The sequence below is a fragment of the Coregonus clupeaformis genome, chromosome 33, assembly GCF_020615455.1.
Source record: "Coregonus clupeaformis isolate EN_2021a chromosome 33, ASM2061545v1, whole genome shotgun sequence".
Classification (NCBI taxonomy): domain Eukaryota; kingdom Metazoa; phylum Chordata; class Actinopteri; order Salmoniformes; family Salmonidae; genus Coregonus; species Coregonus clupeaformis.
The window spans coordinates 27,063,616-27,087,596 of record NC_059224.1 but is presented as its reverse complement, the minus strand read 5'-3'; the positions used below and the strand labels follow the sequence as shown (position 1 = coordinate 27,087,596).

Genomic DNA, 23,981 nt, shown 5'->3' with positions numbered 1-23,981 from the left:
TAGAATGCAGCATTGGAGGATATAGAACAGCATGGAGGAAGAGGTGAAGAGCGCACATTGACATTATACCCTCCACAATGTACTGGTTGTGAATGAAGAATTTCGTTTTGACTTGGTCACTGAGTTCAAAGACCTAAAGGACCAAGCAGTGGTCTGATCCTTTGGTTGTGTGTCAACAGTTCCCATGCATATAGAAGAGGAGTCTGTTATACAGACACATAATACCAGGTCATAAACAGGCTCCAACTCACCCAGTGAGGAGTAATAAAAGGGGAACACTGCAGCGTCGGTGGAGAACTGCGGCAGAACGTATAGTCCACCAGGCAACGAATTCCACATCAACTTGTTCCTGGATATGTGTGAATTTATTCTGTCTTGGATTATCTACAGAAAAAGAAATAATACAGAGAGAAGGAGAGAGGAGAAGAGAGAGAGAGGATTAGTGTTAAGAAGCTGCTCGCTCTGCAGGAGGCTGGGTCTGATGGACGTGGCCATGTTGTCGAGCAGCATCTCTGACGCAGAATAAACCTCATACCCTCAGCTGGGACTGACTCCCATTCACCCAGGTACAACCGTTACCCTGCATGTTGACTGTGGAGATTGGACCTGTATCTCCTCGCATGTTGCTATATATGATATGTATGATGACTGTGCTGCTGACTGTTTATCTAACAGCAATAACTTGCACAGTTTCTTAGTCTGTAAGGAGTTATTTGCATGCAGTGGTCATGCTTTACATGAAGATCAGCCATGGGTCCCGATATTAGTTGTGTCAATGGAGACAAAATATAAAATAAAACGTTAATCAAAGTCATTAACAGTCATTTCATATCAGCCACATACTTTTGATTGCTCTTTACAATGGACCCCTGACTCACTGCCTGTCCTGAATAGAAAGGCTACAGCTCCACTGCCAGAGACAGACCCTATTGGTATGTCTCCTCTCCTGCCTCGCTCTCAGAGCCTGGTGGTTTCCAGGCTGCTTCCACCATTTGTACTGTGGGTCCTAATGAGGTTGTGAGATAGGCCTTAATAAGTACCCCCTGAGTTAAAGGAGGCGAGGGGTCGACACCTTACCACTGTTTACTCTAGGTGATGAGCTTAATTTCTGTTGCTAAAGATACCTTCTCTTCCAGTTGCTACAGTTTCTTCTGTCTGGTTTACACTTGTGCTGAATTGTATGCTTTCTGAAAATGTATCTGAAAACTCCATTGACAGATTCAGGTCTGATAAACCTGGCTATGAGGGAAGAGTAACGTCTGGCTGTTTGTCATGCGCCACAAACAACCACCCTCGGGGTGTTTTGCATAACAGTTTACAGTCCATGTGCCTGTCCAGTACCAGGAACACTGTTATGACAGATGCCTTTTGATCTATATAGAGAATTAGCTGGCACTTACTGCAAGCCTCACAACAGCACTGTGTGTGCCACTTGCGGGGCTATTTAGGATGCTTCATTTCCCCCATTTTGTCAGTCGGCATGTAGCCCGAGCATTTAGCACTTCTGCACTATGGTAAATATCCATGGAGACGGGCCTAATTTTGTCCCTGTTGGATTCAGACTAGGCACCTGCTGGTGACGTTCGCCCGGCAACACATAAAACCAACACTCGGCCCTAATCCCAAACCCAATTCATCACAAAGTGCTGCTGTGGCTCCCTTTGAAGAACCATGACGGAATGCCTATAATATACCCTCCTCACTTTCTCTTTTCTCCTCCTACTCACCCCTCCTTCTGTCATTGTTTCCTTTGATATGAAGTGGTGAATTGTAGGCATAGTACAAGGAATGGAGTAAAGACAGAGACTGGGGAAATTAAACACTGACACCCTCCAGAAGTAAAGAGAAAACAACAGGACAAAGACATATAGGTGACAGGTTGGAGTGTCTGTTGAGTGAGTTCAAAATTAGGGCTTCCAACACTATTATAACTAATAAGAGTGGTTTCTGAATGTGTCAGTGATACAGTGAACTGTTGAGCGTGAAAAACCCAACAGCGGTGCAGTTCTTGACACACTCAAACCGGTGAGCCTGGCACCTACTACCATACCCGTTCAAAGGCACTTAAATGTTTTGTCTTGCCCATTAACCGTCTGAATGGCACACATACACAATCCATGTCTCAATTGTCTCAAGGCTTAAAAATCCTTCATTAACCTGTCTTCTCCCCTTCATCTACATTGATTCAAGTGGATTTAACAAGTGACATCAATATGGGATCATAGCTTTCACCTGGATTCACCTGGTCAGTGTATGTCATGGAAAGAACAGGTGTTGCTAATGTTTTGTACACTCAGTGTATAAAAACCCATTGAAAAAGTCAGACCAAAGTAAAACACTTTTCCCCAGAAGAAAAATACAAAAGCTAAACAGTTAAATGAGACAGAGGGGTTGCACAGAGAGCCTATGAGAATGTTCTGATGTTACCCTGCTCTGAACCTCTCATACCTGCAGGCCAAAACACCTCACACCTGGGCTTCCTCTCCACACATCTTACCATCAAACACATCATACCATCAAACAAAACATTTGATTTCTGATTGTTCTAGGGGAAACATGACAATTATTTAAACTTTGCTTTGAGGGGACACTATATTTGGGGGTGTGACTTCAATAAATGGTAGCAGCATAACACAAGGGGACGTTTTTATAAGTAACCCCCAGCTACCCGTCTCCGTACTGTAGTACACACACATTTAAGATGCCAGAGGAAACCGTTACACTGCAATCTCTTTTGATCATAGCAGGTCCTGACTGTCTGTCTGTTCTGGGGAAGAGGCTGATGAAAGCCCTTTGTGTCTGTTTCCCCCCAGACTGAGACAGAAGAGAGAGTATAGTGAGAACACTCCTAAAGTAAGAGCCGGACTGTCAGGAGGAGTAAGAAAAAACAAACCAGGGGAAATGAAGAACTTGGTTGGGGAATGCTGTTGTACAGCCACCATCAATTCATCCTGGCCACTTATGCACATTATAGAAAAGGCTATTCGTTATCCTGGCTGCTGGCTGTCTGACCATGCAATCCTCCCAGCCTGCTCCCACCCACTCTTGATTCACATGAACAGTTCTATAAATGGGTGAGCTTACCTCTAATGTAGTTAATACTATTTTTGCTACTGAAGAAAAATATGCATCCCAGAGGAACTGAGTCTGCTGCCTGATCCCCAATATTTTGTCATGGTCCACAGATCTGGTAATTGAAGAAACCTGGAAAGAAAAGGACAGAGTAAAACATGTAACGAGTGTGAGGGAGTGGGGGAACATGGGTTATTCTCTGGGCAGATGTGATTAGGTGAAATCCTCCTTCCAGAGGGAGGCCCATGGACACACTGACTCCTCCCCTGGGTGTCATAGCAACACTCTCTGTAGGATTCTAATGTCCCTTTAGTGGCAATTACTTGAGGGACCAATGACATCGTTAACGATGGTACTCAACGGTCAGATTACACTGTCATTTGTGTGGCACAGGACAAATGGAATTTTCTGTCATATCGTTCCAATTGAGGACTATCCTCTCCAGTGGTAGCTCCAGCATTGGTCATATTGCTAGAGAAACGGAGGTGTTAAAACATTATGGGCTGGTAAACTAGCCTTGCGTGAGAGAGGGTGAACCCCTCAGTTAGGGATCATGTCACTCCTGTGGTTAACACACAATGCTATCACACCCTGCTAACTAACAGACAGCACTGCATCACTGTTCTGTCCTGTCACTGCTCCTCTCTGAGTCTCCTCATCAATTATACAAACACAGAAACATACAATTGACAATGTGACACGTGGCAGGAGAGGGGGCAGGAGAGACAAATCAGCGTTGACACAATGAACGTCACATTTCTAACCCCAAAATCACAAAGAAAACTGAGCTGATGTTTGGCAGTGACAGTATCTGTAGTTTTAATACAGCCAGAGGCAGGATATAACTAAAGCCAATCTAATCACAGCCCCTCTCTCCATTAGTGTTTATGTGTCTCCTCTGTGGGGGAACATGCTACTTCATGTTGTGCTGGGTTGTTGCGTGTCATTCTTCAACATAATTGAATGCAATGAGATTCCATTTTCACAGCAGGTGCAGCAACTTGATTGTTGTATAAAACCAAAACAGTGGATTGACTTAAAAACTCTCCTTCAATCTCATTATGAACCAACACACACAGCAATATGGTGTGGGAGTCGTGCATAGCTAATTTACAAACTCTGTAAACAAAGCTGGATGTACAGTGGGGTCTGGAATTACTGGATTCCTTGATAAAGATCAGCAAAAAAAGTGCATAAAATAAATAGTTAAAATACTGAGCTATATTGTATGCTCCAAAACATGGAAAATACAATTTCTCAGAGAAAGAGATTTTGTTTAACAAGTGCTAAAAAAAAATCTCAACAAGATAAGGGTAAAAATGATTGGATAACCTGTTTTCAATACTCCAGCACCATCCCCTTGAGAGGATAAGAAGATGAGCCTTTTTCTAAAATGTTTTATGAGATTGGAGAACAAATTAGCAGTGTTTTAACGCTTCTAAGTTTGACAACTTTCCTCACCTTTTAGCATCCTTCTGTATCTAACTCCCACTCTGAATGCCTGAGGGCTGCATTGCTTTTCTTCTGACGCCAGTGTGAATGCAGTTCTACACAACTTGTAATGGGATAATTTAATTATTCGTGCTTAGTGCACAAATGCTGTCATTATGTTTTTTTATTGTCTTCTGAAGACAAAACGTCCCATAGAGCCTCATATGCTGTCACAGCATATCGTCCACACCTACACATACACTACAATCGGCAGTCCCGTGCTGTGAGCTTTTGTGGCCTACCACTTCGCGGCTGAGCCGTTGTTGCTCCTAGACGTTTCCACTTCACAATAACAGCACTTACAGTTATCCGGGGCAGCTCTAGAAGGGCAAAGATTTGACAAACTGACTTGTTGGAAAGGTGGCATCCTATGACGGTGCCACGTTTAAAGTCACTGAGTTCTTCAGTAAGGCCATTCTACTGCCAATGCTTCATCTCAATTCGCAAGAGGCTGAATGTATTTCACAGGAGAAAGCATCCGAGCGAGCGAAACAGCGCCCCTCTGTCTCTCTTCGTGTAGGCCATCTATCTGATGCTGTCTGGTCCAAACGAGTATGACATCGTTGCCGCCCATAGCATTGAAGGCAAGGGAATCCAGCAAGCATCTGGCCTCCCTTGACAAAAAAAGTATACAAAATTAGCCAATCAGCGTTGAGCTAAACTGAGTGAGCTCAACTGTGATTGGTCCTGGCGAACCAAAAAAAAAGTGCCAAAGGAAGCCAGCTTGGATTTGGCGTCACTCCTATCAAATCCCATTGAGAGCATACGTCATTGACAGAAAAATTTGAATTGTTGCATCTCGTTGTGTTGTTGTCCTCCGGTGGCTAGCTAGCCAGCTAGCTAAAATTGGCCCTTTCCTAAATTAGCCATGGGATGGAAATAGGGATTTGGACTTGTGGTTTTACTTAATTCTCCGTACTGGTCAAAGATTATAACGGCAATTCTGATCCAACCATTAATTCATTAATTGTTGTGCCCCTGGCCTAAGAGGATGGAAGTTCAATATGTAGCTAGATGTAGAATGCTAATGTTAACTAGCTAACATTGCCCATGAATGGAAGTTAGGCTAGCGAGCAAGCATTTTAGCTAGGTAGCCTAGGACAACAAAAAATAAAAGTGCGTACTGTATGACAGAGTGATAGACCATTTCATCAACATGAAAGAGAGGAGGATGGCACTGGCATTTCTCTATGAGTAGGGTGAGTCAACATGTTTTTCTACTTGCACGAACACCCACAAACACGCACACAGAAATCAGAAACATGGACAGCCACATCATATTTATCTTAAGTTGATGAGGACTAAATTGTTTTTGGTATCTTTTATTTGAAATGGTGCTGGAATAGTGGAGGCAGCTCCTGTTTTCTTTGTGAATAGTTGTTTAGTGGTCTGAAAATGTCGGAAACATTCACTTGCTTGACCATGCTGTAGGTCATGTAACTGTCTGTTACATGCAATATGCTTTGTGGACTTCACTGGACAGAGGTTGCTAACCACAAAGGTGTGGTTGAATTTATTCTGCCACTTTGTCTTCTTATTGTCTCGGCCTTTAGGCTTATATAAGGCATATGAATTAACAGATTATAGAGCAAACAACGCAATTATCACAACACATAGGTTGTAATATGGCTTTTTTGGGGGGGCTTGGCTTCCCCAGTGATTTTACCCATGCACCGCTACTGATGGCTGTGTGCTGGATTTTATACACCCGTCAGCAACGGGTGTGGCTGAAATAGCTTAATCCACTAATTTGAAGGGGTATCCACATACTTTTGCATATATAGTGTGTCTGACTACGATTAGCATGCTTTTAGGACGGGGACTTTGTAACGAGAGGGTGAAGAGAGAGAAAAAACATTTGCTTCACTGAATGTCTTCCATTCAACAGCATATAATCACAAATAATTACAGGACTTGCATTAAAACCATTTACGGCTTTTAACAGGCTGCTTTTGCATTATGTGGTCTCAATAGTGCAATTGTGTGCAAATCGAATTAAAATCCCATCTTTGTGGGTATCAGTAGTCTGAGAAAGATGTGTCAAGTTTCTATAGTGTGCCAGTTAAGCTCCTTTACGGCAACAGGCGGCTCCTGTATTAATTGTACTGAGTTCATAAGTGGGGGGTAGGGCTGAGACAAGAAGGGGAATGACACCTTCAAGCTAAATCCTGTCATATCTTGACACACATAATTTCCTCATTCACTTCACTTTCATGTCATCGTGACATTTGGCTGTCGTATTTCAAACCTCTTCCTTTTCACCACATTAATAACTGGCAAGCTCTGAGTCATGAAAGGGCAGCTAGGTAGCAGCTACTAATAAATTCAGTAATTAAATAATCTAAATATTATACACCTTGCATGACATAATTAAATGGGAGAGTTTATTGATATAGGGCCCTGGCTACGGGAGACAGGCAGGGGTGGGGTGGATTCATATGTGCAGGTACACCTGGCATTTCATTACACCCCTCTGAAACCGTGGGTGTGGCTGGCAAGATGAGGAATCACTTCCTCTAAGGATGGCTAGTTAATGAGGCTGTAGGAATGCCTAACTAATGCTGAGTGATTCAAGAGAGTAGCTTGAGGTAACAAAATTTGACAGCAAACAAGAGTGCTGTGATAAGAAAAAATGTTGACCCCCCAAAAAAGTTACTGTAGTGCGTTTGCAAAACATTATGAATATATTCATTTGTAGAGAGGTAAAAGTTATCCACCACAGTGGTCCTTACAGTGGTCCTTACTAAAAGCACAAAGTGAGTTGTGAGGCCCTTGTGTTCTGGCCTAAGGTACAGTATAATAACAGTGAAAAGAGAGAGAGATCAGTGTCATAGGGAGGATGTCTCCATCAGTAGCTACCTGCAGTAGAAGCCTCTCATCCCCGATGATAGCTGCTTTGCTCCAGTCGATGATCTCAGAGAAAGGCAGCTCCCAGCCGTTGCTCAGTATGACAGGGATACAGGCAGCCTGGGGGAAGAGGAGGTGGAGGACGAGGAGAGGGGGAGGAAGCACAGAAAGGGTCAGAGGTAATAGTCAAGGTTATCCAAGAGCTAGTCTTACTTTACACACTCCTCTGGTATTTTGTTGGATTTCTTTCCAGGAAAGTGAAATATCAGATTCTTCTGTAGTCATGTCTACAAACAGGTTAATCTGAATGCCTTTCACACAGAGTAAAAGGTGGAATATTAGTCACACAATGGTAGGGCGTATTGTATAACGTTTTTTTGTTGAAGCCATTGGATCTTATCATTAGTGCAGAGAATAAGTCACCAGCAACACAAACAAATATGTGAAAAATTAGATAACTTTTCAACACACAATATTATTTTGAGTTTTGTTTTCTTTTTTTGCTGAACATAGATCATCAATCGTGGAGCCTGTTTTAATATTCAGAAATACTTGTAGTTTGCCTCAAAGCGGCACCTTTATAATTAAATCGAAATGTGAAATTGTTTCACTCCTTAAACCTCTTTACACAATTTAATGAAAGGAAACACCATAGCAACACATAAACCTGTTTATCACTTAAAGCCAGGTTTTTACAGGGATCAAATTCTCTATCGAGCAAAGTTTGCAAAGGATTCACTATTAATGGTTTTTCAGAGGTGAGAAAACTGAAGTCGCAACCATTTTTAGGGAGAATAAACTGGGTGCACTAGCACTTACGGATAAATTAATATAGCCTACATCATTAGAATCCTTTTTAATTTCCTATACAGTGGCACTGCATTAGTGGGATCTAATTTGGTGTGGTTTGTAGTCATCAACCATGCATGCAGACTTATAAAATAATAAAAAGCAACGCTGCGTACTGAACTGTACAGAACCATGAATTTTCAAGTAAGAATTGGATCTCCATCATTAAAAGTTGACACTCATTTTGGGCTTAAGGAGACTTTGTGAGAAAGGCCAAGTCTGGTGGCCTGTTTGTCTGTTTAAATCTCCTCTGCTCTTTAGTGATTTGCATGGCCTGGGTCAGTGTCGTGACATTTCTCCTCTCCTCTCCTCTCCTCTCCTCTCCTCTCAAAGTGTCCCCTCGGAAATCTGGGTGCAGAATGCAACTGCCTCACACTTTAAAGGCAGCCCAGCCGCAATTCCGACTAGCTCTCAGTCGGCACTCTGTGAGATGATTATTTCCACATTTGAATTGTTACCTACAGTGTGTCTGCCTAACTGCTGCACTGACAACCCTGTAGAGAGAGTGGGGTAGAAATGACTAGGCTGCTTCCTTCATTCTTTACATTTTAGCCAGGCCTCAGTGTACCTGGATGTAATAACACACTACGTTCTTAGTAGATTCCACGTGTCCATAAAAACTTACTCTGTATACATTGAGTGTACAAAACATTAAGGACACCTTCCTAATATTCCAAGTTGGCTGGATGTCCTTTGGGTGATGGACTATTCTTCACACACACAGGAAACTGTTGAGCATGAAAAACCCAGCAGCGTTGCAGTTCTTGACACAAATTGGCGCCCTTGGCACCTACTACCACACACCGTTCAAAGGCACTTACATCTTTTGTCTTGCCCATTCACCTTCTGAATGGCACACATACACAATCCATGTCTTAAAAATCCTTATTTAACCTGTCTCCTCCCCTTCATCTACATTGATTGAAGTGGATTTAACAAGTGACATCAATAAGGGATCATAGCTTTCACCTGGACTCACCTGGTCAGTCTATCTCATGGAAAGAGCAGGTGTTCCTAATGTTTTGTATACTCAGTGTATATAGACACACGCACATCCATAATGGAATGGTTCCAAGTCATAAACAATCCTAAAATACTTCTATAGAGGCTTCTGTCAGTCCAAATAAACATTCCAGAGATAAGGAGAAGATCAGGTGTTAATGAAAGTCGGAGGTGTTGGAAGAGATAAAAATAGGGCTACTCTGTTATCTACAGTACAGAAATCTTCTGCGGCTGTTTTTGAAAAGATGACAGGTTGTCAATACCAATAATCCAAGCATCAGGCCTGGCAGCCTGCAGGACCTGCACAACTCACAGGCTCCAATCCCGGCTGCCGTGCTGACGACTAGCACCCGTTACCAAGGTAACCACTTGGAGACGCGAGGAGCCTCGGAGGGACAGGATTTTGACGGGGAAACGTCGTACCTGGAGGGCCTCAAGAAAGCGAAAGGAACCCAGCCTGCGACCGCGGGGCACCAGGCAGAAGCTGGAGTTGTGGAGCAGCTCCTGGTAGTCGAACCTGGAGACAGACACAGACAGAAATAAACGTTGTCAGACTCATGGAGACATCACACACGCTAAAATGGACTCCTTTGCGGTCCAAATGACGAACATTTTCAAAAAACCTGTCAGTGAGTTTTGTGGAACAAGGCTGAAGTAGAGAGAAAACGTACAGCAGAAAGATACAGGTTAGTTTACAGTAAATGTGTCCTTAGATGAAACGCATGCAAACAACAATTACAGCATAAAAAAATGTCTGTGTGTCTCTTTGTTAACAGCAGCTGGTGCGCGATATGTAATATTAAGGAAGTCTCGAGGTTCTGCTAGCCTGAGTTAGAATACCTCTTGATAAGCTGTAGACCATACTATTTACCAAGAGTGCATTAAGACTGCACTCAACGAGCTGTATAGGGCCATAAACAAACAAGAAAATGCTAATCCAGAGGCGGCGCTCCTAGTGGCTGGTGATTTTAATGCAGGGTACCTGAAATCTGTATTACCTAATTTCTACCGGCATGTCACCTGTGCAACTAGAGGCTAAAAAACCTCTAGCTCACCTTTACTTCATACAGAGAAACACATACAAAGCTCTCCCTCGCCCTCCATTTGGCAGATCTGACCATAACTCTATCCTCCTGATTCCTGCTTACAAGCAAAAACTCAACCAGGAAATACCAGTGACGCGCCCAATACGGAAGTGGTCTGATGAAGCGGATGCTAAACTACAGGACTATTTCGCTAGCACAGACTGGAATTGTTCCGTGATTCATCTGATGACATTGAGGAGTTTACCACATCAGTCACCAGCTTCATTAATAAGTGCATCGACGACGTCGGCCCCACAGTAACCGTACGTACAGTGACTCCCGAGTGGTGCAGTGGTCTAAAGCACTGCATCGCAGTGCTAGCTGTGCCACTAGAGATCCTGGTTCGAGTCCAGGCTCTGTCGCAGCCGGCCGCAACCCATGGGCGGCGCACAATTGGTCCAGCGTCGTCCAAGGTAGGGGAGGGTTTGGCCGGCAGGGATGTGGGTTCGTTTCCCACGGGGGGCCAGTATGAAAAAAAAAACAAGAAAAAAAAACGTATGCATTCACTAACTGTAAGTCGCTCTGGATAAGAGCGTCTGCTAAATTACTAAAATGTAAATGTACAGTGGCTTGCGAAAGTGTTCACTCCCCTTGGCATTTTTCCTATTTTGTTGCCTTACAACCTGGAATTAAAATGGATTTTTTGGGGGGTTTGTATCATTTGATTTACACAACATGCCTACCACTTTGAAGATGCCAAATATTTTTTATTGTGAAACAAACAAGAAATAAGACCAAAAAAAAGAACTTGAGCGTGCATAACTATTCACCACCCCAAAGTCAATACTTTGTAGAGCCACCTATTGCAGCAATTACAGTCTCTTGGGGTATGTCTCTATAAAATAGGCACATCTAGCCACTGGGATTTTTGCCCATTCTTCAAGGCAAAACTGCTCCAGCTCCTTCAAGTTGGATGGGTTCCGCTGGTGTACAGCAATCTTTAGGTCATACCACAGATTCTCAATTGGATTGAGGTCTGTGCTTGGACTAGGCCATTCCAAGACATTTAAATGTTACCCCTTAAACCACTCAAGTGTTGCTTTAGCAGTATGCTTAGGGTCATTGTCCTGTTGGAAGGTGAACCTCCGTCCCAGTCTCAAATCTCTGGAAGACTGAAACAGGTTTCCCTCAAGAATTTCCCTGTATTTTGCGCCATCCATCATTCCTTCAATTCTGACCAGTTTCCCAGTCCCTGCTGATGAAAAACATCCCCACAGCATGATGCTGCCACAACCATGCTTCACTGTGGGGATGGTGTTCTCGGAGTGATGAGAGGGGTTGGGTTTGTGCCAGACATAGCGTTTTCCTTGATGGCCAATAAGCTCAATTTTAGTCTCATCTGACCAGAGTACCTTCTTCCATCTGTTTGGGGAGTCTCCCACATGCCTTTTGGCGAACACCAAACGTGCTTGCTTATTTTTTTCTTTAAGCAATGGCTTTTTTTCTGGCCACTCTTCCGTAAAGCCCAGCTCTGTGTAGTGTACGCCTTAAAGTGGTCCTATGGACAGATACTCCAATCTCCGCTGTGGAGCTTTGCAGCTCCTTCAGGGTTATCTTTGGTCTCTTTGTTGCCTCTCTGATTAATGCCCTCCTTGCCCTCTTTGGTGGTCCGTGGGATGTACAAAGTTCCAGATCTTTTTTTATAACCCAACCCTGATCTGTACTTCTCCACAACTTTGTCCCTGACCTGTTTGGAGAGCTCATTGGTCTTCATGGTGCCGCTTGCTTGGTGGTGCCCCTTGCTTAGTGGTGTTGCAGACTCTGGGGCCTTTCAGAACAGGTGTATATATACTGAGATCATGTGACAGATCATGTGACACTTAGATTGCACACGGGTGGACTTTATTTAACTAATTATGTGACATCTGAAGGTAATTGGTTGCACCAGATCTTACTTAGGGGCTTCATAGCAAAGGGGGTGAATACATATGCACGCACCACTTGTCCGTTATTTATTTTTTAGAATTATTTGAAACAAGTAATTTTTTTCATTCCACTTCACCAATTTGGACTATTTTGTGTATGTCCATTACATGAAATGCAAATAAAAATCCATTTAAATTACATGTTGTAATGCAACAAAATAGGAAAAACGCCAAGGGGGATGAATATATTTTGCAAGGCACTGTACATATCCCAACCAGAAGAAATGGATTACAGGCAAAATCTGCATTTAGCTAAAGAGCTGCCGCTTTCGAAGAGCGGGCCACTAGTCCGGACGCTCAGCCCAAGCTCTTCTCTGTACTGGCACCCCAATGGTGGAACCAGCTTCCCCCTTGTGGTGGCAGAATTTGGGGTGAGCTGTTGTAACTTCTCAAGGGATATATTTTTTATTTTTATTTTTTATTTTAGTCATTTAGCAGACACTCTTATCCAGAGCGACTTACAGTTAGTGAGCGCATACATCTTTTTTTTCATACTGCCCGCCCGTGGGAATCGAACCCACAATCCTGGCGTTGCAAACGCCATGCTCTACCAACTGAGCTACACGGGATATGTTCTGTGTTGGACTGTGATGTTATGCCTTTCATAGACTCCTGGTATGTCTTCACCCTAACACAAGGCCATTGTGTTCCGGAACGGTTGCTTGTATAAAATAACTGTTGTGTAAACAATATGATTTTATTATCACCTCCCACTATATAAGGGACATGTAACAATTCACTCTTTAAGTTCTTCCCTGTGAAATCAGAGGTAGATCTCCCCTGCAGCTGCTTGTTTTAAAGATTCTTCTATCATAAAATTAAATAGTCTCTGCCTTAATCTTTGGATCTAATTTTACACAACACCCTGAAGCTAGGACAGCAGAGTCCCTGCCCACCTTCCGAAAGCACCTGAAACCCTACCTCTTCAAAGATTATCTTAAATAATCACCTAGACCCCCCCAAAAACATAATAAAATAAATAAATACATGTTTTGTTTTTTTCTTTCCTGAACCAACACTTGCACTTGACTCATACCATGGCTCATTGAACTATTTGATTTAGAATTTCAGGACCGTTTTAAGTGTAATTTTTATTTATTTACTAATTATTTGATAAAACATAGAATTTGGCTTTTACTACTATAGCCCATAGAAACGTATTGAACAACACATTCATAAATGGCAAAAAAGACAGTCAAAAAATAAATCATAAAATAAATCATAAGAAATAAGGTTTTGAAGTGTCTGTCCTATATCTAGGAGATAAAAGAAAGCTTGGGAAATATAGTTGTTTTTTTGGACACATATTTAACCCCTTATTTTTGTTGGCACAAAACTACCTCCATAATTCCATTCATTTGTATGGGTTACCTTTAGACGAGTCACGTGACACTTGTGGGGTCCGTAGAGCAAAACAGAGAACACCATTATCTTCGTGAGAGTCTCATCTTTCCTTAGAGTGGTCACATTAGTTCGTAGGCCGTTCGGACGCTACATGCGTTTTTGTGAGAACACAGATTTTCGGAATGAGTCATGGTCTGACAAACACCGCTGTAGCTCAGCCACCTTCCACCGCAGATGCGGAAGGCCCACATAGGCGAATGCGGCGGATTGCAACACAGCCCATGCACAAAATATCTCTAGCTTAAACTGACAGATTTTGATGGGGATTTTTTAAATTATGTTACTGATACTGAACAAAACATGTAAAGTGTTAGTCCCATGTTTCATGAGCTGAAATAAAACATCCCAGACATTTTCCATACGCACAAAAAACGTTTCTTTCAACTTTTGTGCACAAATTTGTTTACATCCCTGTTAGTGAGCACTCCTCCTTTGCCAAGATAATCCATCCACCTGACAGGTGTGGCATATCAAGAAGCTGATTAAACAGCATGATCATTACTCAGGTGCACCTTGTGCTGGGGACAATACAAGGCCACTCTAAAATGTGTGGTTTTGTCACACAACACAATGCCAAAGATGTCTCAAGTTTTGATGGAGCGTGCAATTGGCATGCTGGCTGCAGGAATGACCACCAGAGCTGTTGCCAGATAATTTAATGTTCATTTCTCGACCATAAGCCGCCTCCAATGTCGTTTTAGAGAATTTGACAGTACATCCAACCGGCCTCTGCACCTAGTCAGCTCAGGGATTCAAACCAGCGACCTTTCGGTTACTGGCCCAACGCTCTTAACCACAGACCACAGTAGACCACGTGTATGGCATCGTGTGGGCGAGCGGTTTGCTGATGTCAACGTTGTGAACACAGTGCCTGCCCCATGGTGGCGTTGGGATTATGGTATGGGCAGGCATAAGCTATTGACAACGAACACAATTGCACGTTTTGAAGGAGCGTGCAATTGGCATGCTGACTGCAGGAATGTCCACCAGAGCTGTTGCCAGATAATTTTATGTTAATTTCGCTTCCATGTAACCACGCCAGCCCAGGACCTCCACATCTGGCTTCTTCACCTGTGGGATCGTCTGAGACCAGCCACCCGGACAGCTGATGAAATTCAGGAGTATTTATGTCTGTAATAAAGCCCTTTTGTGGGGAAAAACTATTTCTGATTGGCTGGGCCTGGTTGCCCAGTGGGTGGGCCTTGCTCCCAAGTGGGTGGGCCTACTCCCAGGCCCCCCCACGGCTGCACCCCTGCCCAGTCATGTGAAATCCATACATTAGGGCCTAATGAATTCATTTCAATTGACTGATTTCCTTATATGGACTGTATCTCAGTAAAATCGTTGAAATTGTTGCATGTTAAGTTTATATTTTTGCTCAGTATAGATTGACACACGGGTGCGTCAATAGATTCTTAAGGATTAAACAGGTTAACAGTCACAAGGCTGCAGGACCAGACGGATTACCAGGACACGTACTCAGAGCATGTGCTAACCAGCTGGCAAGTGTCTTCACTGACAACCTCTCTCTATCCCAGTCTCTAATACCTACATGTTTCAAGCAGACCACCATAGTCTCTGTGCCTAAGAACGCCAAGGTAACCTGTCTAAATGTCTATTGCCCCGTAGCACTCACATCTGTAGCCATGAAATGCTTCGAAAGGCTGGTCATGGCTCACATCAACTCCATCCTCCCAGACACCCTGGACCCACTCCAATTCGCATACCGCCCCAACAGATCCACAGATGACGCAAACTTTATTGCACTCCAAACTGCCCTCTCCCACCTGGACAAGACGGAAACCTGGCAGTGTGGTGCCAGGACAACAACCTCTCCCTCAACATCAGCAAGACAAAGGAGCTGATCGTGGACTACAGGAAACGGAGGGCCCAGCACGCCCCCATTCACATCGTTGGGGCTGTAGTGGAGCGGGTCGAGAGCTTCAAGTTCCTCAGTGTCCACATCATTAAGGATCTAACATGGTCCACACACACCAACACAGTTGTGAAGAGGGAACGACAACGCCTCTTCTGAGGGCCCATGCGGCATCCTCAAAAGATTCTACAGCTGCACGATTGAGAGCATCTTGACTGGCTGCATGGCATCAGACCGCAAGGCGCTAAAGGGTAATGCGTACGGGCCAGTACATCACTGCCATCCAGGACCTCTATACCAGGTGGTCACAGAGGAAGGCCCTAAAAGACTCCAGCCACCAAAGTCATAGACCATTCTCTCTGCTACCGCACGACAAGCGGTGCCGATGCACCAAGTCTGGAACCAGCAGGGCCCTGAACAGCTTCTACCCCCAAGCAATAAGACTGCTAAATAGTTAGTTAAATAGTTAACCAAATAGCTACCCGGACTATCTGCATTGACCCCCTTTTCACTAACTTCTTTGACTCATCACATACGCTGCTGCTACAGTTTATTATCTGTCACTTTATTCCTAGTTATATGTACATATCTACCTCAATTACCTCATACCCCTGCACATCGACTTGGAACTGGTACCCCATGTAAATTATATAGCCATGTTATCATTACTCATTGTGTATTTCTTTTTACCTTTCTATTATTTCTTTATTTTCTCTCTCTCTGCGTTGATGGGAAGGGCCCATACGTAAGCATTTGCCTGTTAGTCTACATTTACATTTGACATTTTAGTCATTTAGCAGACGCACTTATCCAGAGCGACTTACAGGAGCAATTAGGGTTAAGTGCCTTGCTCAAGGGCACAGACAGATTTTTCACCTACTCGGCTCAGGGATTAGAACCAGCGACCTTTTGGTTACTGGCACAACGCTCTTAACCACTAAGCTACCTGCCGCCCCATACACCTGTTGTTTACGAAGTATGTGACGAATACAATTTGATAAGAAAAAGTCAATTGTCTCACTCAAAAACAAGACAATCACAAACAAAGCCAAGTCTCAGTAGGTGGAACAGATATGGGAAATTGAAAAAAGCACTCTCTAACCCACACATTCTTCAGAGAAATTAGGCAAACTTCAATTCAATTACATGTTTCAAGATTTATAATCACAACAATGAGACCCCATATGTCACTATACACAAAGAAAGGTTTAGACTAGAATAAGGTCCTCCACTCCACTCCGGCCTACAGTATGATCAATGTTACACGACGAGCGCATTACAAAGGGAAACAATTAATGAGATTGATCTCCTTAAGTACCCCTAGTCTTTCCCAGTTATCCAAGCCAGGGGATCCTCAGCCCATCTCTATAGCAGGCAGCACATCCCTTCTCCCTCTCTTCCCACACTGCAGGCCAATAGAGAGAGCGGTCATTTATGTCCTTGTTCCCCACCAGCGTGTCATCCCAAGGCCCATCCAATAAGGATGAGGAGCAGCTGTTTTATCTGACACTAAATCACATGAAATAATAGGAGAGCTTTTAAGCTACATAAATCAATCCCAGAACACACCAGCCTGTCGCTGCCTATGAAGCCCCGCAATCTATAACCAATGCTGTCTATGATCCTCATAACACATTTTGTATGAAAAATATCAGGCAGGGAATTCTTAAAAGAGGCTAAGGATGATTCATGGCACTTCAATGGAAACCTACATAACACTTTCTTTGTCATTAAACAAGACGGGCATTTTCAAGAGGGATAATTCTCAACAGAGACCAGGCTGTCTCTCGAATCTGTGTTTATGTGATCAACTGGCTAGCCTGGAATCATGGCTGTGGTTGATTATTTCGTTAATGAGACTATAATTGCATATGTTCCATCCAGTGTTACGCTACGCCATGATGTCACATATAAACATAGCAGTATTTTACAGTAGTGTATGTATAGGACGTCTATGACTGTTGTTCTCCCTCTCACAGTTGTGTGTTGTTAGAATCCCCAGCCATCCTTCAACCACCCTGAGGAGAGGAGAGCCCAGAGGTACTGATTGAGCCCTGGCCCACAGAGACTTCTGATTACAGCCTAATCTGTCTGGGGATCAACTGCCTCCACAGCCTCGGGTGGGACCAAACACCTGTATGTGTGTGTGCGTATGTGTGTGCTGAAAAGGTGATGCACGTGACAGTAATCCATTATTTTCTTCTTCAAAAACCAACTACTGGCACATTCCTGAAAAGGTGTCATTGTATGACATCACACTCGAGCACAAGGTCAACCACAGCAACCTATAGAGATTGGATACAGTAATGTGGCAAGAATGTTGAGGTTCAACCATAGAGAACATACAGCTTGTTATTCTACCCTATTATAATTCTGCTCAGACAGTTACAGAACAACACAGTCTGTCTCAAAAGGCGGACTCCAGTCGATCATGGCATGTGATGTTTCAATTCCATGACAGCCAGGTTATCATATATAAGCTAAAACACACATTTTCAAGAATACAATGCATAATCTTTACTAAATACAAAATATGCTCTGCCATTTTTTATTCACTCATCATGGTAACATGATTCAACATCCCATAAAACTCTGCCCACATACAGCCACTCAGTCAGACCATTGCGGTTGTGCATACTGCTGCCACTAGGGGGACTCATGCAATAGTTCAGACTCATGACAACTGAAAACTACAGCTACAGGTCGAGAGATAGATGATTTGCATAGTGATAATCAGAAATGTCCACATATTTCAAAACAATGACCGTACACTAATAAAACAGCTGTCAAAATAAATGTCATATTGTTTAGTCATCAGGTTATATGCATTAGAAATGAGAGTCGGAAGCTACTGTAGCAATCGAGGCAGACAAAATGGAGAGGGGCTTGAACCCTGCTGGCTTGTACTGGCCCTTTAATTACCTGGCTAGTGCACACCTGTGACAAAAAGGTCTGGACCTGTTGCCTGAGGCCATAGTACGCTCACAGTAAGGCTACAGTTAATGGTTATTTTAGTCTGGAGGCCTGTTGATTGTGACGCCTAGCTGTGGCCTGACTTAGTGCCTGAAGCTGCCTCTCATCAGATCGGATAGACCTGGTTATTGTGTGGATAGATTTTAAGCTCCTGGCCAAGGCTCTCTTGCTGTGACTGACTAGCCTGGGTCCAGATGGGAACTAACTGTCTAACAGCTCTGCTAGAGCCCTGGGAACCCTGGGGTTACCTACCGCTCAGGGCTACAGCCATTACTGAGAGATTCAGCCAAAGGTTATAGGAATACTGAAGGCCTATGCCCTATGGATTGTATAGGAGCAGTAATATAGAATGTAATAACAGGTGGTACTGTTCTGTACAAGTGTACTGGTTGTATTGTCTGTAACCTGCCTACTCCCAGAGCAGGCAAACAGTGAGCAGTGCATTCATTATCTTTACATTATCTTTCTAAAGGTCATTTGTTAATTGGTATCCTACACAGCCAGTCACATGTCACAACACATCACATTGTGCAATAAGCATATTCATCTATGAATCAATGTCCTCATTGCATACCCTGCTGAATAGAGGCTACCTCCTAGCAACAGTTGCTGCATAAGAAATCAGGCACAGTGATATTCCTTTAATGTCGTCATGGGATTATATTGCATAAATAAATTAGGCTTCGCCCTTTACTGTAGTCAGAGCTCACATCTTGACGTGTGAAATACATCCAGAGGCGAATCAATAGGTCCTGTCAAGTTGATAGCCCCTACAAATGGCAAAATCCAATTACACTGGGATGGCAGCAGTAAAGAAAGAAATTAGTGGCAGACACTTCTAAAATACAAGCATCACAATGAATTGAACATGTGTAGACATGCTTGTATTTAAGTTGCACTGAATAATTATCAAACCAAACTTAAACAGTACCTAAGGTATTTCATTTTATTTTTCACCTTTATTTTGACAGGGAGTCATGGTGAGACCAAGGTCTCTTTCACAGATGAGCCTTGTAATTACAAAAATATACACGAAAAGAGATACAAAACACAATCATAGATAAACACATTCTTCAGTAAAAAGATCCTCAATCAGCCATCTCAATTGCCCTAGAGGCGGCAAATCATCTAGTTTTAGAGAGTTTTGGAGATTATTCCACAAGGTGCAAAAAACTAAAAGCAATCGCCGTAATAAAGCATAGTGCGCTATGATAAACTGTGTCCAATGGCTTCAATACAGTGGCAGAGCTGCATTCACATACACCGCATTTGGAAAGTATTCAGACACCTTGACTTTTGCCACATTTAGTTACGTTACAGCCTTATTCTAAAATGGATATATATATATATATATATATATATATATATATACACAGTGAGGGAAAAAAGTATTTGATCCCATGCTGATTTTGTACGTTTGCCCACTGACAAAGACATGATCAGTCTATAATTTTAATGGTAGGTTTATTTGAACAGTGAGAGACAGAATAACAACAAAATAATCCAGAAAAACGCATGTCAAAAATGTTATCAATTGATTTGCATTTTAATGAGGGAAATAAGTATTTGACCCCTCTGCAAAACATGATTTAGTACTTGGTGGCAAAACCCTTGTTGGCAATCACAGAGGTCAGACGTTTCTTGTAGTTGGCCACCAGGTTTGCACACATCTCAGGAGGGATTTTGTCCCACTCCTCTTTGCAGATCTTCTCCAAGTCATTAAGGTTTCGAGGCTGACGTTTGGCAACTCGAACCTCCAGCTCCCTCCACAGATTTTCTATGGGATTAAGGTCTGGAGACTGGTTAGGCCACTCCAGGACCTTAATGTGCTTCTTCTTGAACCACTCCTTTGTTGCCTTGGCCGTGTGTTTTGGGTCATGCTGGAATACCCATCCACGACCCATTTTCAATGCCCTGGTTGAGGGAAGGAGGTTCTCACCCTAGATTTGACAGTACATGGCCCCATCCATCGTCCCTTTGATGCAGTGAAGTTGTCCTGTTTTGGTCTCATCTGACCACAACACTTTCACCCTGTTCTCCTCTGAATCATTCAGATGTTCATTGGCAAACTTCAGACGGGCCTGCATTTGTGCTTTCTTGACCAGGGGGACCTTGCGGGCCCTGCAGGATTTCAGTCCTTCACGGCGTAGTGTGTTACCAATTGTTTTCTTGGTGACTATGGTCCCAGCTGCCTTGAGATCATTGACAAGGTCCTCCCGTGTAGTTCTGGGCTGATTCCTCACTGTTCTCATGATCATTGCAACTCCACGAGGTGAGATCTTGCATGGAGCCCCAGGCCGAGGGAGATTGACAGTTATTTTGTGTTTCTTCCATTTGCGAATAATCGCACCAACTTTTGTCACCTTCTCACCAAGCTGCTTGGAGAAGGTCTTGTAGCCCATTCCAGCCTTGTGTAGGTCTACAATCTTGTCCCTGACATCCTTGGAGAGCTCTTTGGTCTTGGCCATGGTGGAGAGTTTGGAATCTGATTGATTGATTGCTTCTGTGTACAGGTATCTTTTATACAGGTAACAAACTGAGATTAGGAGCACTCCCTTTAAGAGTGTGCTCCTAATCTCAGCTCGTTACCTGTATAAAAGACACCTGGGAGCCAGAAATCTTTCTGATTGAGAGGGGGTCAAATACTTATTTCCCTCATTAAAATGCAAATCAATTTATAACATTTTTGACATGCTTTTTCTCGATTTTTGTGTTGTTATTCTGTCTCTCACTGTTCAAATAAACCTACCATTAAAATTATAGACTGATCATTTCTTTGTCAGTGGACAAACGTACAAAATCAGCAGGGGATCAAATACTTTTTTCCCCTCACTGTGTGTATGTATATATATATATATATATATTTTATCAATCTACACACAATACCCCATAATGACTAAGCAAAAATAGGTTTTTAGAAATGTTAGCAAATTTATAAAAATTGAAATATCACATTTACATAAGTATTCAGACCCTTTACTCAGTACTTTGTTGAAGCACCTTTGGCAGCGATTACAGCCTTGAGTCTTCTTGGGTATGACGCTACAAGCTTGGCACACCTGTATTTGTGGAGGTTCTCCCATTCTTCTCTGCAGATCCTCTCAAGCTCTCTCCGGTTGGATGGGGAGTGTCGCTGCACAGCTATTTTCAGGTCTCTCCAGAGATGTTTGATCGGGTTCAAGGCCGGGCTGCTGCTAGGCCACTCAAAAGACATTCAGAGACTTGTCCCGAAGCCACTCCTGTGTTGTCTTGGCTGTGTTCTTAGGGTCGTTGTCCTGTTGGAAGGTGAACCTTCACCCCAGTCTGAGGTCCTGAGCGCTCTGGAGCAGGTTTTCATCAAGGATCTCGCTGTACTTTGCTCCGTTCATCTTTCCCTCGAACCTGACTAGTCCCCCAGTCCCTGCCGCTGAAAAACATCTTCACAGCATGATGCTGCCACCACCATGCTTCACCGTAGGGAAGAGGTTTCCTCCAGACGTGACGCTTGGCATTCAGGCCAAAGAGTTCAATCTTGGTTTCATCAGACCAGAGAATCTTGTTTCTCATGGTCTGAGAGTCCTTTAGGTGCCTTTTGGCAAACTCCAAGCGGGCTGTCATGTGCCTTTTACTGAGGATTGGCTTCCGTCTGGCCACTCTACCATAAAGGCCTGATTGATGGAGTGCTGCAGAGATGGTTGTCCTTCTGGAAGGTTCTCCCATCTCCACAGAGGAACCTTGGAGCTCTGTCATAGTGACCATCGGGTTCTTGGTCACCTCCCTGACCAAGGCCCTTCTCCCCCGATTGCTCAGTTTGGCTGGGCGGCCAGCTCTAGGAAGATTCTTGGTGGTTCCAAACTTCTTCCATTTAAGAACGATGGAGGCCACTGTGTTCTTTGGGACCTTCAATGCTGCAGAAATGTTTTGGTACCCTTCCCCAGATCTGTGCCTCAACACAATCCTGTCTTGGAGCTCTACGGACAATTCCTTCAACCTCATTGCTTGGTTTTTGCTCTGACATGCACTGTCAACTGTGGGACCTTCTATAAACAGGTGTGTGCCTTTCCAAATCATGTCCAATCAATTGAATTTACCACAGGTGGACTCCAATCAAGTTGTAGAAACATCTCAAGAATGATATATGGAAACAGGATGCACCTGAGCTCAATTTCGAGTCTCATAGCAAAGGGTCTGAATACTTATGTAAATAAGGTATTTCTGTTTTTATGTTTAATACATTTGCTAACATTTCTAAAAACCTGTTTTCACTTTGTCATTATGGGGTATTGTGTGTGGATTGCTGAGGAAAACGTTTAAATTCAATCAATTTTAGAATAAGGCTGTAACGTAACAAAATGTGGAAAATGTCAAGGGGTCTGAATACTTTCCGAAAGCACTGTAGATATCACCATACCTATAACCGGTATGAATGCCGACGGAATAATGTATTTTCTGCTATTTAACGAAAGGTATGACCTATTCCTATAAAGGAAGCACATTTTAATTCTTAACTCATCAACATGCTTTTTGAAAGCTTTCGTCATATTGTGCAGTGTGTGTTCGAGACCATATTAGCGGACTTCAGTTAATTACTGCTTTTGGTCTCTCTCTGTGTGTGTGTGTGTGTGTGTGTGTGTGTGTGTGTGTGTGTGTGTGTGTGTGTGTGTGTGTGTGTGTGTGTGTGTGTGTGTGTGCGTGCGCGCATGTGAATATACGTGTGTGTGTGTGTGTGTGTGGCACCTGTTTGAGCAACTGCCCTACCGGGTAGCACCTCCACCCCACCATTTCCTACAGATAAAATTCCTCCCATCAGTTTCATTCAGAAGAGCCCTAATCCCAGGGTGCATTTCACCACTCCATTCAGACTGGCCTCAGGTGTTTCAAGTCAACAACCAAATGGCTCTTAATTTCACAAACATCAACCAGAGAAAATAGCCAGCCATCTGTATACAGACATTCATCCTGAAACATATTGGTGTGGTGTCATTTAGATTTTTCAGATCAGGTGAGAGGAACATTCTGAACATATGCATGCCAAAGCTACTGTATGTGATGCTACAGTATAATGACATGTTACATTATTATTTAATTAACAGAATGCTGAGGACAAATATCACACGTAGAGTAGTGAAGCATTCAACCCTCTTGATAGCAGTGTAGCATCTGTAAACACAACGATACGATCATTACATATTTCTAGTCATGATGCCTTTTTTTACTTTCTGAAGTACTTTCTATATGAGCTAGTCTTTACTCAGTACCCATTTCCCCATTTCAAATGGAAAATCTGATACGGGCCTGAATTAAACACTCAAAGACAGAGAGAGAAAATGGGAAAAGAGCAAGGGATATCTTCTTCCTTTATTTGCTTTGACCCTCTCATCGTCTCCTCATTGTTCTCACTCTACTCCTCTCTAATCCCGTTCAAAGCCCACATTTTCCAATCTAATTATTTCAGCATTATTTGAGGCTGACCACCTG

General features: G+C 43.1%; 1 protein-coding gene across 1 annotated transcript in view; it reads right to left on the bottom strand.

Annotated features, from left to right (window-relative positions):
• LOC121548927 (exostosin-1) overlaps positions 1–23,981 on the bottom strand; it is a 231,997-nt gene that overhangs the window by 27,281 nt on the left and 180,735 nt on the right. Inside the window, exons 3-6 of the mRNA XM_041860600.2 lie at positions 9,685–9,778; positions 7,423–7,530; positions 3,085–3,204; positions 252–384 (exon numbers count right to left, since the gene is read on the bottom strand). Of these exons, the coding sequence (XP_041716534.1) occupies positions 252–384; positions 3,085–3,204; positions 7,423–7,530; positions 9,685–9,778 (455 nt within the window). The remainder of the gene's footprint in view (positions 1–251; positions 385–3,084; positions 3,205–7,422; positions 7,531–9,684; positions 9,779–23,981) is intronic.